At 40.1% G+C, this 17,351-nt stretch overlaps 1 protein-coding gene across 9 annotated transcripts in view; it reads right to left on the bottom strand.

The window, feature by feature from the left end:
- The window catches only part of HDAC7 (histone deacetylase 7), a 449,830-nt gene that overhangs the window by 32,031 nt on the left and 400,448 nt on the right, over nt 1–17,351 (bottom strand). For all 9 annotated transcript variants that reach the window (XR_008889666.1, XM_056562750.1, XM_056562749.1 and 6 more), the window contains 4 exons: nt 16,305–16,502; nt 13,443–13,656; nt 13,188–13,321; nt 10,180–10,300 (listed from right to left, as the gene is read on the bottom strand). Coding sequence is in view for 8 of the 9 variants with exons in the window: in XM_056562750.1 (XP_056418725.1) it covers nt 10,180–10,300; nt 13,188–13,321; nt 13,443–13,656; nt 16,305–16,502 (667 nt within the window). In the remaining variant the exon portion in view is untranslated. The remainder of the gene's footprint in view (nt 1–10,179; nt 10,301–13,187; nt 13,322–13,442; nt 13,657–16,304; nt 16,503–17,351) is intronic.

Here is a 17,351-nt window from a genome sequence, read left to right as displayed (position 1 = left end):
AGCTGCTCCTTTGGACACCAGGTGAGGGCGGCTCAAATTAACTTTTTTAGGACATTGCATGTACTGTACAGGACCCTGAAGAAGCTCCTGTCCTCTATATAGACAGTGATTACAGCTCCCAGCAGATCTTTCTTACTTTTATATGTAAGGATTTGCTTTATCTGTATTACTTATCTACTTATTTTTCTTTAATCCTCACTTTTTCCTATTTTTGGATGACATGTTGGGTCTTCAGAACCGATTGCCAGGTTTCCTTAGAGTTATGGTCTCAACATACAATGGTTTCAACATACAATGGTCATCCTGGAACCAGTTAATATTGTAACTTATGTGACCACTGTACTGCCTGTGTCTCTGTGCGACACTATTCTCCCCTAGAAGCAATGCTACCACCTTCTTTATAAGAAATGTATTGGAACATGATTTTTCACAGACATGTGAAATTCATAAGCGAAAAATCTCTGTGTGCCTCTGTGTTAAATCAGCACAGCATGGCCTCGTGAGATCCTATGGGTGTCATCCATACAGTACATGTCGTTTTTTATTTATGCCCAATATTGGACGAATGAAAAATAGTAAATGCCGTCTGCCGGAAACTCTGTTATTTGTTATTCTTCAAATATGAATGCATCACTACTAGGTATCTACTGAATTTGTCATAACGGGAAAACATTAAATGTGTAGTTTGGCAAATAAAAACCTGAGCATCTTCCAGCTGCATCAATAGTGGTTTTATTTTTAGTTTAGTTTTTCTAGAGTAAAACCTCTGCAAAAGACAACATCTTTGAGAAGATCCCCCCCCCCTATCCAGACCACCCAACACTATGCATGTAGCTATTTTCTTTGAGAAGACGACCCACCCTATTTTTAATGCAATTTTGGGAAATCTAATATCTTATCCATCCATCCGTCCAATATCTATCTATCTATAATCCATACCTATACTATATCATTCAAAATATATACACAGGTGCCAGTTTATAAAATATTCTGAATTCTTGGATATATAAAAGTCACTTGTTTAGAATCGTCAGAGACAACACAAAATAACCTGTGACTACACAATCTGCTCCTATAAATATATTAAAGGAAAATAAACAAATATAATAGACATGACTTCTACAGAGATCCTATTGGTAGATATCATTTCATTTTAAACATCATTTGTTTTTGTTTTTTAAACATAAATAAAGATTTGATCCAGGTTGACTATCGTTTCCTAACATTAAATTATATTTAAAAATGCAGAATTATGTTATATATATATATATATATATATATATATATATATATATATATATATATATATATAAAATAGTTAAGTCTAAGGAGCAGGTCTATGGAAATAAATGCTTAGTTTAGAGTATGATTTATTGAAAGTTTTGTTGGATATTTTTGGTAACTTTCCAAGAGAGGCATAAATATTTGTCTAGATAACCTCCGGTGACAATGCTTTAGATAAACACAAGGGGGCAGCAGAGTACTCGGCAAACATGGGTGAAGACGCTGCACACAGCTGAGCTGTCAGTATTACGGATCATTGTGTAACTGTTGTAGCCAAATACTAAGGAGTTGTACCTCATTATCAACTGCACATTAAAGGGGTATTCCAGGCAAAAACTTTTTTATATATATCAACTGACTCCGGAAAGTTAAACAGATTTGTAAATTACTTCTATTAAAAAATCTTAATCCTTCCAATAGTTATTAGCTTCTGAAGTTTTCTGTCTAACTGCTCAATGACGATGTCACGTTAGGGGAGCTGTGCATGATGGGAGAATATCCCCATAGGAGCTGGACAGCTCCCGGGACGTGAGTCATCAGAGAGCAGTTAGACAGAAAACAGCAACTCAACTTCAGAAGCTAATAACTATTGGAAGGATTAAGATTTTTTAATAGAAGTAATTTACAAATCTGTTTAACTTTCCGGAGCCAGTTGATATATAAAAAAAAGTTTTTGCCTGGAGTACCCCTTTAATATTACACTTTATTTAATACAAGTATCAAAAGACACAAGATCAAGTAAAATGATTTTAAAAAACGTACATAGAGCTAAACCCCACATCATTAGGGGACTAACAAACACAATTCCACCCTCAAAGGGACAGATGACAAAACTGTTATTTCTATTGTTCCTGGTTGTGTACTTGTTCCTGTGTAAATCCTTTTGTGATTTTCTGTCCTTATCTTTTCTGGATAGCTGTTAGACATTATGATGAGATCACTTTTCAGGATATACTGCTGCTATTCAGACCTTCTCGTCTGTTTATTTGAAACTTAAAACTTGTCATAAAAAGGGTTAACGGACAATAATAATATAAGGATCTATTCAATACAAGAAAAAATGTCCATCTGTAATACTAGACCTTGTAGCAACAATACGCGAGGGGACTTAATGGGACACATGACCCTTTGATTGATCGTATTCTACTTATCTTTTGCCACTTACCCAGATTCTGAAATAAGTTTTGTATATGAGGCAATTTTTCACACTGCTGATTGTTGTGGCTCAAGGATATATTTTAAGTTTAACACCTTTTCCTGCGCTTTATATTGTACAGAAACATGTTATACATATTGGTCTGGTAAAGGTGGGCATTTTTTCTACTATGGAATATCCTTAAAGCGGTACTCCGCTAGAAACTTTATTTTTATTTAAATCAACTGATTCCAGAAAGTTAAACAGATTTATAAATGACTTCTATTTAAAAATCTTAATTCTTCCAGTACTTATCAGCTGCTGTATGCTCCACAGGAAGTTATTTTCTTCCTGAATTTCCTTTCTGTTTGACCACAGTGATCTCTGCTGACACCTCGGTCCATGTCAGGAACTGTCCAGAGCAAGATAGGTTTGTAATGGGGATTTAATCCTACTCTGGACAGTTCCTAAAATGGACAGAGGTGTCAGCAGAGAGCACTGTGGTCAGACAAAAAGGAAATTAAAAAAGAAAAGTACTTCCTGTGGAGCATACAGCAGCTGATAAGTACTGGAAGGGTTAAGATTTTTAAATAGAAGTTATTTACAAATCTGTTTCTGGCACCAGTTGATTTAAAAAAAAAAAAATAATAATAATAATAATAATGTTTTCCAGCGGAGTACCCCTTTAAATTATTATAGTCATGTGTCCCTTTGAGAGTATGCTTTTATTCAGTAGCCCCTATGGTCTTGTGTTTAGCTCTATGTGAGGTTTTTTTTTTTACGTTTTTCTTTGTTCTCGAGTCTTTTGATACTTGTATTAAATGTGATATCAATGTTCTATTATATTTTGGTGTGCACTTTGTATTTTTCATTGACTTTGTTTATATATATATATATATATATATATATATATATATATTGTATATAATATATATATATATATATATATATATACAGTTTTGTAGTTGTAGTAAGGTCTATTTATATACTATAATACTACGACCAGGAGAAAGGTACAGAAGTGGACTGTGAGACAATTGGCACTGGATACATACTATATGCAATGATCATATATAAGCATTAGGCGAAGAGGTGGTAAAAGTGTCCCAGTATGGATCTATTAAGGTGCATCACATCTAAAACAGTATTCAAATAATCGTAACAAAGTAAAGAAAAGGAAAACGGAGCACTCACACGACCTGTATCCTCCGGGCTAGACTCTCAGGTTAGTTCCCATATCAGGGAGTCTTCTGCAGGGAGACGGTAGGTGGAATTGGGGGAGCTCAGACGCCGGCCACGGTCCGTATGGCGCCAATGGGCGATTCGTCAGGCCATACCGGTACTGGTAAGGCCTGACAAAGCGCCCATTGGCGCTATATGGACTGTGGTCGGCGTCTGAGCTCCCCCAATTCCACCTACCGCCTCCCTGCAGAAGACTCCCTGATATGGGACCTAACCTGAGAGTCTAGCTTGGAGGATACAGGTCGTGTGAGTGCTCTGTTTTCCTTTCCTTTACTTTGTCACGATTATTTATATACTATGTTGCCCAATGCTACTGCTGACTGCTTAGAGTGGGCATCAGGTGTACTTATTTAAACTACAAAAAAAAAATTTCTTTACTGTGTACACAGACTTTTCTTATAGACTAACACAGAACGCATTGTTTTTGCAAACATGGATGCATATATTTTTGCAGATATTATGGAGGCAAATGTTTTTAAATAAAATAATAATAAAAAAAATATATATATTAAATAGCCTTAAATTCACAAACAGAGCCTCTTCTTCAATGGTGTCCTATGTGGTCACCCCTCGTCACCCCTGAACTGTCCTAGTATATCTAAATGTTAGTTGTGTGTACTATAATGTATAAACACCATCCAAATGCAATAGAAAGCTTTACTTTCATTTATTTGCATGTTAAATGAGTATCCCCATTGTATCTAATACAGTCTGTTTACTAAACAGGAAACTTTGTTGCATGTGGTCATATGGTAAATGTAAACACCGGGCAACAATGCCAGGAAGGAAGCCAGGAAGCCATTTTGCCCTGGTCTGAGTATTTACACACAGCACTAGACTGGATCTTTGCCATTACTATTGTCTGCATAGCCAAATACAAGAGTGGATCCCAAGGACATATATGTAGCACTAAAGCTGGCCATAAAATAAAACCCAACCAGCAGATTTCAGTGGGACTTTCAGATAATCAAATGCAGTGTTTCCAAGCCAGGGTGCATCCAGCTGTTGCAAAACTACAACTCCCAGCACACCCGGACAGCCTTCGGGAGTTGTAGTTTTACAACAGCTGGAGGCACCCAGGTTGGGAACACTGATCAGATGTTTGATTTTACCATGCCCAGTCCCCTGTTGTGTGGAAGCCAAACCACTTACAGATGTAGCCTTCACTTATTTACAATAAGTATGCATGCTCAGCTAAACCGCACATACATGTCATCTCATGCCTATAGCACCATTTGACCTTAGACTGCTACAATACAGGGAGTGGCAGCTTCCAGAAATACTTTTGCTGCCTATAGTATCTGCTATACAGTCATTATTAAAGCGTAAATCTCATAGTGCAAAATAAAAAAGTGATATGTTACTTAGTACCTAATCCCAATCATGTACATATCATTGTTATGTGTATAGGACCTATATATCCCTAACAAATAGCATTTATATATTGCTCACTTGCTTTGCGTTCTTGCCTTCTGGAGGGGGCCTCTCTCTCTCTCACTGTGGATGACTCAGTCTGCAAATCACTGCACTCTGTAACCCTTTCCTCTCTGGGCAGTCTGAAAATGACTGCACAGTAGTTTTTATACATACATTTTCTATCTGTTCCTAGTAAAGCTGGATGCTAATCAACATAGCTTTCACTATGTGTGTCATTCAGCTTTCACAGACTCCTGAATGTCTGATCAGTTTATTTGTCATTCAGGACTCAGAGAAAACTGTGGCTGTACAAGCATGCTGGGAGTTGTAGTCTTGCAAGAGCTGAAGCTGCTGTGTTTGTACAGCACTGTGTTAGAGCAGTGTTGCCTTCAGCTGTTGCAAAACTACAACTCCCAGCATGCCCACACATCCTTTGTCTGTAGTTTTGTAAGAGCTGGAGGCACACAGCTGGAGAATACACAACTCTAACAGAGTTTTACAAAGACTGTACCCCCAGCTGTTGCTAAACTATAACTCCCATCATGGGAGTTGTAGTTTAGGAATAGCTGAAGGTTGCAGTGGTGCAATCGTGATCTCCTATACTGGATACAACACACTTTATGGCCGGTATCCAGTATGCTGCAAAATACAGAGAAGCCTGTCTGCATAAAGATAGATGACCCCTAGTGGTGGCTATTTTCATTTTTGATTTTTTAGTACAAATGTAATTTTTTTTAAATAAATGTATATTTAAAAAAGTCATCTTATCCGTAGTACTGCAAAATATAAAAAGTTTTTCATAATGACAATGCCTCTTTAAGCAATCTGTAACTATCTGATGTACTGCACGAACAGCAGCATGACTGATGGCTGCCTTGCAACACGCGCAGTGTTGTAAACAAGACGCCAGCTCATCCTGGCCTTCCCCACATTTTTTATCAGTGCTATGCATAGAAGAAATCCCCCTACCTTTCCTATGTACCGGGGCAGTCCAGTGAGTGAATGTTTTTCGTGTGATTTGGTGTTCCTACAACGTGTGTCTACAGGACAGGGAGTACTTCCTGTGGAGCGCACAATGCTGTTTGTCCAGAGTGTTTGCTTTCCTCCGTGTCTGGAATCTCTGACTCTTGTTTTGCTTCCCTGCAGGACATTGGTTTATGGGGCTGCTGTTATGTAGTATTAATAGAAATCCTTGTTTTCGTCCAGCGAGCCGGTGTATTTATCTTGGTGTCTCTGCTTACATTACAAGTGTGTTTTCCTTCTTGCTGACCCCAATGCTTTGTGAATAGTGTGGAAAACACTGAACACTACACGAGGGGGCGGGTTATTGTGCCCCCCCCCCCTGGTGTATTTATATTACAGCGCCACGTGAATGGATGCCCATGGTGTGCGATGGATATAGACTGAATTCAGATAAACAGAACACACTTCTGCACACTATTTCACCTTCCTGTTTTGTTCTAGTACTGCACTAAAATAGTACATTCCCCCTGATCTACATTTCTCCGCAGGTGCATGTGTGTTGGATATCTATAGATCTAGTGTACTATAGTGTTGAGCGGCATAGGCCATATTCGAATTCGCGATATTTTGCGAATATATGGAGGAATATTTGTCATATATTCGCTAAATTCGCATAATCGTAATATTTGCGTTATATTTTCGCATATGCGAAAATTTGCGTACGTAAAAATTTGCGTACGTAAAAATTTGCATAAACGAAAATTTGCATGTACAGAAAATTAAAAATAAAATTTGCATTGCGAGTATTCGCGAGCAATACTAGTGTACTACTCTAATTTGACTTCTTTATGTCCTCAGTGTATATTGTACGGTAATTTGCTATTGCTGTACATAATACAGATGCCTCTTTTCTGGTCAGTGCCCTTATAAGCCATATTCATACCACTTTCCTTCCTCCAAATTGTCTCCGAATTGGTGGAAGTAGAGGGACATGCATGTTTTTCAGTCATACTATGTAACTGTGTATGAGTTATACATGTCCTCCAACTGGCCCCCTTCACTCATGTAGCTTTAATGGCCGAGGTCCCAATACACACGTTGCTAGACCTAACTTAAAGGGGTACTCCGTTGGAAAACTTTTTTTTTTTTTTCCTGTCCAGAGCAGCATATGATTTTCTCCTACTCTGGACAGTTCCTAAAATGGACAGAGATGTCAGCAGAGAGCACTGTGCTCATGATTCAGCAGAGAGCTCTGTGTTCCAAAAAGAAAAGAATTTCCTTTGTAGTATTCAATAGTTAATAAGTACTAGAAGGATTAAGATTTTTTAATAGAAGTAATTTACAAATCTGTTTAACTTTCTGGCACCAATTGATTAAAAAAAAAGTTTTCCACCGGAGTACCCCTTTAATTGGCTTCACGTGCCTCTAAGTCTGTGTTTTCAAACCAGGGTGCCTCCAGCTGTGGCCAAACTACAACTCCCAGCATGGTTGGGAAACACTGCTCTAAGTGTTGGTGCCACAACCCCCAAAGCTCTAGCAAGGATCATCACTAGATCAATTCTAAGACATGACTTATCAGGTGCAAGAAGACCCAGATAAAACAACTTTGACCTCTGAGGCTATGTTTGCACTTGGTTGTATTCTGGTGGGTTATTTTACCTTAAAGGGGTACTTTTTGCATCTTGGGAGTGCAAAATGAATGGGCGGTTTTCAATGGCATTTTGTTAAAGGGGTACTCCAGTGGAAAACTCTTTTTTTTTTTTTTTTTTTCTTCAAATGAACTGGGGCCAGAAAGTTAAACCGATTTGTAAATTACTTCTATTAAAAAATCTTTATTCTTCCAGTACTTATTAGCAGCTGTATGATACATATCCAGCATAAATGGAGATGCAATTAAGCAAGTTGAGCATATATCCAAGTCCGCTTTTATATAAATTTGTGCAGCATATATTTACCGGCTTGTGACAATAGACATGCCGAGCTTTGGAGCTGTATTCCTGGTCTTCCTGTAGAGGCTGATATGTGCTGGCGTGCGCACCGGCGGCTGGTCCGCTGGCCACAGACCGAAACAGTGCCGCCGGACACGGAGGTAGATGATCAAACTCCGATGGTGGAAAACAGACCTCGTGGAGGAATTCTTGGCGTGTGACGTCAGCTCTGCAGCGTTGGATGTCAGCCCGGTGTATGCTCTTAGTGAGAGTGGCCGCTGGATTAGTAGAAGCAGTGATAGCTCAACATGAGCGGCTGGATGGATGGCAGATAGTCCTTTGTTTGACTGCGGTGCCAAGATGATAGCAGTGATGTTTGCGGTAAATAAATATATATCTCTAGACGCGTTTCAGGGTACTGAATATTGACCCTTTTCTCAGTAGAAGTATCGTAATCGTACATTGTCACAAGCCGGTAAATATATGCTGCACAAATTTATATAAAAGCGGACTTGGATATATGCTCAATTTGATTAATTGCATCTCCATTTATGCTGGATCATTGGATCTAAGACATTTCTCTGCGGTCCCATTACATTTTACATTTTTTTTAAACCATCCATATTTTATTATTGCTTTTTTTTTTTCTCTCTACACAAGGGCCCTGTGTAAGGAGTTATTGCTAATATTTTATTATGATTTTTATGATTATGAGATTATAGTAGCGGTATTTTTATATTGATATCTATGAATAAAAATAATTAATTTTCATCATAAATCTGAAGCACAGTTACAAATTTATTTTATTATTACCGTCACGTATCAGTCTTTCTGGTATTAGTCTAGAGGTGAATGGGACCCTTATATATCAGATTTGTAAATTACTTCTATTAAAAAATCTTAATCTTTGCAGTACTTTTTAGGATCTGAATACTACAGAGGAAATGGTTTTCTTTTTGGAACACAGTGCTCTCTGCTGACCTCATGACCACAGTGCTCTCTGCTGACATCTCTGTCCATTTTAGGAACTGTCCAACTGTTTGCTATGGGGATTTTATCCTGCTCTGGACACTTCTTAAAATGGACAGAGATGTCAGCAGAGAGCACTGTGGTCATGATATCAGCAGAGAGCTCTGTGAAAATAATTTCCTCTGTAGTATTCAGCAGCTAATAAGTACTGGAAGGATAAAGATGTTTTAATAGAAGTAATTTACAAATCTGTTTAACTTTCTGGCACCAGTTGATTTAAAAAAAAAAAAAAAAAAAATGTTTTCCACCGGAGTACCCCTGTAACAAAATGCCATTTAAAACAGCCCTGTCACTTTGCACTCCCAAGATGCATTTTTTGTGGCATTTTTTTTTAATAGTTTGAGTTTTAGTCTTTTTTTTTCCCCTTTGGTATTTTTATCATGACAACAAGTCATGTGATCCTTTCATCATGTGGCTCAAGGATTTCTATCGAAGAAATGGGGGAATAAAAAGTGCCATAAAAATACCAATGCTAAACCCACATTGCATTTTTAGGGTGTTGCTTTGCTTCCATAGACTTCTACGGGATAGAAATGCAAAGATTTTCACCAAAAAAACAAAAAAAAAAAACGCCTTTGTCTCTACATGCTGTCATTTTTTTAAATTGCCACAGAGCCCAAAACCACAGACAATGACCAAAGATGAGTGAAAAAAACGGCAAAGGAAAAAAAAATCCCTTTAGACTGTCAGCTAATGTTTGAGTTTTATTGGGGGCAATTTGCAAAATAAAAATGAGTTAGAAAACACTGTCTAGACCCGTGCTTCCCAACCAAGGTGCCTCCAACTGGTGCAAAACTACAACTCCCAGCATGGCTGTCCGGGCATGCTTGAAGTTGTAGTTTTGCAACAGCTGAAGGAACCCTGGTTGGGAAACACTGGTCTAGACAAAGAAGAGAAATGAGTCCCGTACTAGCAATATACCTCCTCTCATTATATACATTAATCAAAACCTGTGCAGAGGAAGAGTGGTGCAGTTGCCCATAGCAACCAATCAGATCGCTTCTTTCATTTTAAAAGAGGCCTTGTGAAAAATGAAAGAAGCGATCTGATTGGTTGCTATGGGCAACTGGTCAACTTTTCCTCTACCCAGGTGTTTATGAAGTGTACAAGAATTATTACTATTGTTGTCTTTGCCCTTGTGTGGTTCTCCGCTTTCTGGTAACAAGGGAAAGCTGAGTATACCTGCAAGTTTGCGATTGTCCAGTTTGAGTCTATTGTGAGGATTGGTGCCGTAGAGAAGAACATGAGTCTCTGTGTGTACAGACTGGAGCTCTTCTAAGGTCGCTTTCCTGCCACGTATACACTGTAGAGAAAAAGAACAACATGCACTTAATAATCAGTAAAAATGGAAAGCGCCGTTATCATAATTATTAATGGGGTACTCCAGTGAAAAACAAAGATCTTTTTAGATGTCAGAAAATGATGCAGATGTGCAAACATACTATTTAAAAAAAGGCGACACTCACCATGCAGGTAACTTCTTTATTCACTCAACGGTGACATCAAACGGGTAGCAGGTGGGGGAGTGCGGTGGAGGAGGGGTAACCGGGACAAGTTGTTTCGTGCGCTATGCGCACGAAACAACTTGTCCCGGTTACCCCTCCTCCACCGCACTCCCCCGCCTGCTACCCATTTGATGTCACCGTTGAGTGAATAAAGAAGTTACCTGCATGGTGAGTGTCGCCTTTTTTCATTATCTCCCTGCTCAAGTATCGTTGTCTGTTGGGCTGAGCACCACCGCTACAGATGTTATGGTCCGTGTCCTGTCTGCTGCATTTCTCTGTTCCTCTTCGGGGCTTAGTTTTGTTAGTGCCGGCCTCCTTGTCTTCTACACCAGTTGCATACTATTTAAAATACTAAGGCCTTCTAGTACTTCTCAGCTGCTGTATGCTTCGGAGGAAGTCATGTTGTTCTTTCCAATTCAACATGGTGCCCCATAATGCCATCTCTGTCCATGCCAGGACCTGTCCATGCCAGGAGTAAACCCCAAGAGCAAACCTCTCCTGCTACGGACAGTTCTTAAAGGGGTATTCCAGGAAAAAAACTTTATATATATATATATATATATATATATATATATATATATATATCTCAACTGGCTCCAGAAAGTTAAACAGATATGTAAATTACTTCTATTAAAAAATCTTAGTCCTTCCAATAATTATCAGCTGCTGAAGTTGAGTTGTTCTTTTCTGTCTGGCAACAGTGCTCTCTGCTGACATCTCTGCTAGTCTCGGGAACTGCACAGAGTAGAAGAGGTTTGCTATGGGGATTTGCTACTACTCTGGACAGTTCCTGAGACAGGTGTCATCAGACAGAAAAGAACAACTCAACTTCAGCAGCTCATAAGTACTGAAAGGATAAAGATTTTTTAAATAGAAGTAATTTACAAATTTGTTTAACTTTCTGGAGCCAGTTGATATATATAAAAAAAAGATTTTTCCTGGCTAACCCCTTTAACACGGACAGGGGTGGCAGTGTGGAGCACCTCCTGGACTGGAAAGAACTACATGACTTCTTTCCACTTGGGCAAACAGTACATATATACTGAAGGGTTTAAATGTTTTAACTAGAAGTAAATTACATCTTTTTTAAACTTTTTGGCACCAGTTGATTTAAAGGGGTACTCTGCTGGAAAACATTTTTTTTTATAATCAACTGGTGCCAGAACATTAAACAGATTTGTAAATTTCTTCTATTTAAAAATCTTAATTCTTCCAGTACATATCAGCTGCTATTTGCTCCACAGGAAGTTCTTTTCTTTTTGAATTTCCTTTCTGTCTGACCACAGTGATCTCTGCTGACACCTCTGTTCATGTCAGGAACTGTCCAGGGCAGGAGAGGTTTGCTATGGGAATTTGCTCCTACTATGGACAGTTCCTAAAATGAACAGAGGTGTCAGCAGAGAGCACTGTGGTCAGGCAGAAAGGAAATCCAAAAAGAATAGAACTTCATGTGGAGAAAATAGCAGCTGAGAAGTACTGGAAGGATTAAGATTTTTAAATAGAAGTCATTTACAAATATGTTTAACTTTCTGGCACCAGTCGATTAAAAAAAAAGAAAAAATTTTTTTTCCAGGGGAGTACCCCTTTAATTTTTTTCCCCTGTGGAATTCTCCTTTAATATTAGCCACCAGAGAATACAGATGCCACATACTCCTAAATCGTGGCAATAGAAAATGTAAGTATTGTCGGACGCTGGGGCTGGTGTGTTGTTCTCCATCTTTGGCGATTGACAGATTTGATGACAAGAATAGGGAAGTATACAGACATAATGGGGGAGATTTATCAAAACCTGTGCAGAGGAAAAGTTTCCCAGTTGCCCATAGCAACCAATCAGCTCGCTTCTTTCATTTTGCACAGGCCTTGTTAAAAATGAAAGAAGCGAGCTGATTGGTTGCCATTGGCAACTGGGCAACTATTCCTTTAAACAGGTTTTGATAAATCTCCCCCGTTATCACCATAACAATGGAAACCACACCAGAACTCCAGTCTGTTGAGCACCATGTAAACCATGGTTAGTGTTGAGCGGCATAGGCCATATTCGAATTCGCGAATATTCGCGAATATATGAACGAATATTCGTCATATATTCGCGAATATTCGCGTTTATTTTCGCATATGCAAATATTTGCGTATGCGAAAATTAACATATGCGAAAATTAGCATATATGAAAACCTGTGCAAGCAAAAATTTGCATATGCGAAAATTTGCATATGCAACTTTTCGCATATGCGAAAATTCGCGCACCAGTCTCACACAGTAGTATTAGAGGCTTCTTTACACCACAATCTGGAAGCAGAGAGGGATGATCACTGTGATGTGTACTGTGAAAAAAAAACAAAAAAAAACAAAAAAAAAACAAACAAATATTCGTAATTACGAATATATAGTGCTATATTCGCGAATATTCACGAATATGCGATATTCGCAAATAAAATTCGTATTGCGAATATTCACGAGCAACACTATTCATGGTATGGTGGAATAGACATAGCACAATGCCTTCTGTTATGAATGGAAGTCATGTGACCCAGGATGTGAACATAGCCTATCTGGTCTAGTTATGGTCCTTCTAGTGATGAATAGGGCTTTTCTACAGATCAATGAACTAACAAGAAATTTGAATTTCCCCTTATTTCTTGCAGTATATGGAGATGAATGACGTATCACAGACTACTCGGACTTACTTCACAACTGTTCCGTAATCCCCTCTCCTGTAAGCGCGACCAGATGCTCTGGATTCTCCCAGCATGCTCTGGGTGGTTGCTGTTGTCTCCACAGGTGCACTGGTGCTTTAACATTACCGAGTCATATACGATTCCTATAGGGGAAGAACACAAGAAGTTTTATATTCTCCTTATCATTAATGATATCATTATTATAGTGTTAGAAATTCAGCTGAACATTTTAGGGTTCAGTCCATTTCTTGTACATCATTCTACCTGTGGTGAAGCGCGGTTTGTCAGCTTGTTCTGGCACTGAGAGGGTCATGGTTTTAGATGAGGGGTCTTGAGTAGGGAGAGAAGCTGAAGCTGGAGAAGACTTTGCGCGGGAGAGAGGGCGGTGTGCTCCGGACACTAGTGGAATCATCAGAGTATCCAGGGGGGCTCTTTTCACATGGGGCGTGAGTTGGTGGGCGGCCTCCCAGACGTAGCTCTGAAAGAAACATAAGATGAGTTTTATATCCCCAAACATGTATCAGGAGGGAAAAAAAGAAAATTTTATGAAACATACCAAACTACCATTACATTAAGATACTTTAAACTATATCACTATATTCAATATAAAAAGAGAAAAATACCGACGATGCAAACCACTGGTACAATGCTAGGATGTAAGAAAAGCTGTAAAAAACATGACAGGGGTTGTTCCAGTAAAGAAATTGATGGCACATCAGTGGGAATTCATTTGGCGTCACCCTCACAGTCGCTAGAACTAAAAGGCAGTGGTGCTAAACAAGTGCTCTTGTTGTCTGCACTCATCCTTTATAGCCTGAATGGTTTGCTGGTTACTAAAAATGGTCTTAAAGGGGTTATCCTGCAAGATATCACCTTTCCACAGGATGGGGGTCTCACCACTGAGACCCTCAAAAGTTACGAAAACAGGGGTAAAATGTCCCCAGGAGTGAACAGAGAACAGTCATACCGCCAAGGATTCACCAGTCCCAGACCACATCCAACCCCCCCCCCCCCACCACCACGATCAGCTGCATAGGGGAGTCATTTTACCTTGCTTGATAACCCCTTTAAATACTCTTTATAAGGCTGGGTTCACACCACGTTTTTCAAATACGTTTACCGTATACGGTTTTCCGCTAAAAAACGTATGGCAAAAACCGTATGCAACCGTATACAACCGTATGACTCCACATTAAAACGTATACGTTTTTTCCCCGTACGGTTCTATCCATTTGCATCAGTTTTTGCCAACGGTTTTGCTATTTTGCAGCAATTTAATAAAGTTACTATTGTTCTATTGAAATACTATCTGCGCATGTGTCAACTCCAAAAACGGATTAGAAAAACCGTGTGCAACCGTATTCTGAAATTCTGTGTACGGTTCTCATAGACAACAATGTTAAAAGACCGCATACGGTTCGCATACGGTTTTCCAACCGGAGGCTAAAACGTGGTCGACAGCGTTTTTGCCTACGGTTGAAAAATCGTCAAAACCGTATCTGAGGCAAAACGGATGCAACCGTACACAACATTTGGAATACGGTTTCCAATGCATTCTCTATGCATACGGTTTCGGATACGGTCGGATACGTTTTTTTGCGGAAAATCGTATACGGTTACCGTATTTGAAAAACATGGTGTGAACCCAGGTTAACAGTTTCAAGAAGTATGTATCATTTATTCAAATGGATAGCTCATAAATGCCAGACTGGTGAGATTTTATTCGTTGGAACCCCATCCAATCGCTAGAATGACAGACCTTAGTACAGAGTGGGAGGTCCTACTTCTAGAAGAGACGAGAATAGGGGGACCGAAAAGAATGGGATTTTGCAGCAGGACCTGCAGAATACCAGGGATAGGTAGGCATCACTTTTTTTTCTATAGCCTCAGCATTATAGAAAGTTTTTTGGAGATAGCTGAACACACACATTGATAATTTGCAATAGCTGAGGGCTTCAATGCAGTTAAAGGGGTACTCCAGCCCTAAGACATCTTATCCCCTATCCAAAGGATAGGGGATAAGATGTCTTAGGGCTGGAGTACCCCTTTAAGAGTCTTCAGTCCCATTAGTGAATTGGTCATTAAAATACATTGCCAGACATTAACCCAAATCATATATATGCAGCCAGTGAATTATTCTGCACTACTCTGCCTCACTTCAATTCCTAACTCACTATGTACTCTCAGCTATAGTACTGATTAGGTGAGGTATACAGTGGTCCCTCAACATACGATGGTAATCCGTTCCAAACGGACCATCATTTGTTGAAACCATCGCATGTTGAGGGATCCGTGCAATGTAAAGTATAGGACAGTGGTCTACAACCTGCGGACCTCCAGATGTTGCAAAACTACAACACCCAGCATGCCCGGACAGCCAACGGCTGTCCGGGCATGCTGGGTGTTGTAGTTTTGCAACATCTGGAGGTCCGCAGGTTGAAGACCACTGTTAGAGGAAGTTGTACTTACCTGTGCCCGCCGCTCTGGACCGTCACCGCTCGTCACTGCTGCCCTGGATGTCGCCGTCCATCGCTGTCGCCGGATCCCCGAGGTGTCCCCGACGTTCCGGCAAGGCCTCTGCTTACCCGGCATCCACGCTCTCCGTCGCCGCCATCACGTCGCTACGCACGCCGCTCCTATTGGATGACGGGACAGCGTCTGCAGCGATGTGATGACGTCGATGGAGAGCACCGACGATGCAGGGGATCCCAAAGAGGACGTGCCGGAGCCCCGAGGACAGGTAGGAGGCCATCACCGGAGTTCACGGGGCACCGTAAACGGCTATCCGGTGGCAGCTGAAGCAGTCTGCGCTGCTGGATAGCCGCTTATGCGATGGCCCCGACATAAAAAAGCATCGTATGTTGATGCTGCCTTCAACATGCGATGGCCTCTGAGAGGCCATCGCATGTTGAAATTATCGTATGTCGGGGCCATCGTAGGTCGAGGGGTCACTGTATGTAAGAATCAATACTGCGTATATCAAGATGGTCACTGCCTATAAGTTTTTATGGTATATATGGAGTATACCGATTTGCTCACTAGGGTTTGGAATCAGTCTATCATTTACAGCTTCATTCTTAGGCATGTCAAGGGTTAATCCCATATGATGCATTGACAGCTGTTTACCTGTGGAAAGAAGTGCTGCTGGACCACTGGCTGGCTGTTTCCATGTGCTTCAGATGGGGCAACTCGCAGCGCCTCCATTCGGACGCGAGAAGGGTTGCCTCCCATTTCTGTAGGCCTCTCATTTACAGGAACACTGTCATCCATTTCTTCTGACGGGATCTGGCTTAATCTTGGTTTTTCACTTGTTTTTTGTTGGCGCTACGTGAGAAGAAAAGGAATGACCAAATAGAACCAAAGTTATCTATTAGTCATTATATACAAGTGACACAGGACTAGACTCTGATACAATAGATCAGTGGTCTTTAACCTGCGGACCTCCAGATGTTGCAAAACTACAACTCTCAGCATGCCCGGACAGCCAACGGCTGTCCGGGCATGCTGTGAGTTGTAGTTTTGCAACATCTGGAGGTCTGCAGGTTGATGACCACTGCAATAGATGATGCATAGAGTTTTACTGCCATGTAACATAGTAACATAGTTCATATGGTTGAAAAAAGACCAGAGTCCATCAAGTTCAACCTATAACCCTAATGAGTCCCTACTGAGTTGATCCAGAGGAAGGTAAAAAAAACCCTCATACTAGAGGTAAAAATTCCTTCCCGACTCCAAATATGGCAGTCAGAATAAATCCCTGGATCAACATTCTGTCCCTATAAATCTAATATACATAACCAGCAATGTTATTATTATCCAAAAATGCATCCAGACCCCTTTAAAATTCTTTTACAGAGTTCCCCATGACCACCTCCTCAGGCAGAGAATTCCACAGTCTCACTGCTCTTACAGTAAAGAACCCCCGTCTGTGCTGATGTAGAAACCTTCTTTCCTCTAGACATAGAGGATGCCCCCTTGTTATAGATACAGTCCTGGGTATAAATAGATCATGGGAGAGATCTCTGTACGGTCCCCTGATATATTTATACATAGTTATTAGGTCTCCCCTAAGCCTTCTTTTTTCTAAACTAAATAACCCTAATTCTGATAATCTTTCTGGGTACTGTAGTCCTCCCATTCCCCCTATTACCCTGGTTGCCCGTCTCTGAACCC

Source organism: Hyla sarda, chromosome 2 (genome assembly GCF_029499605.1).
Source record: "Hyla sarda isolate aHylSar1 chromosome 2, aHylSar1.hap1, whole genome shotgun sequence".
NCBI lineage: Eukaryota > Metazoa > Chordata > Amphibia > Anura > Hylidae > Hyla > Hyla sarda.
The sequence above is the reverse complement of the archived record's forward strand: the minus strand, read 5'-3'. Positions and strand labels throughout refer to the sequence as shown.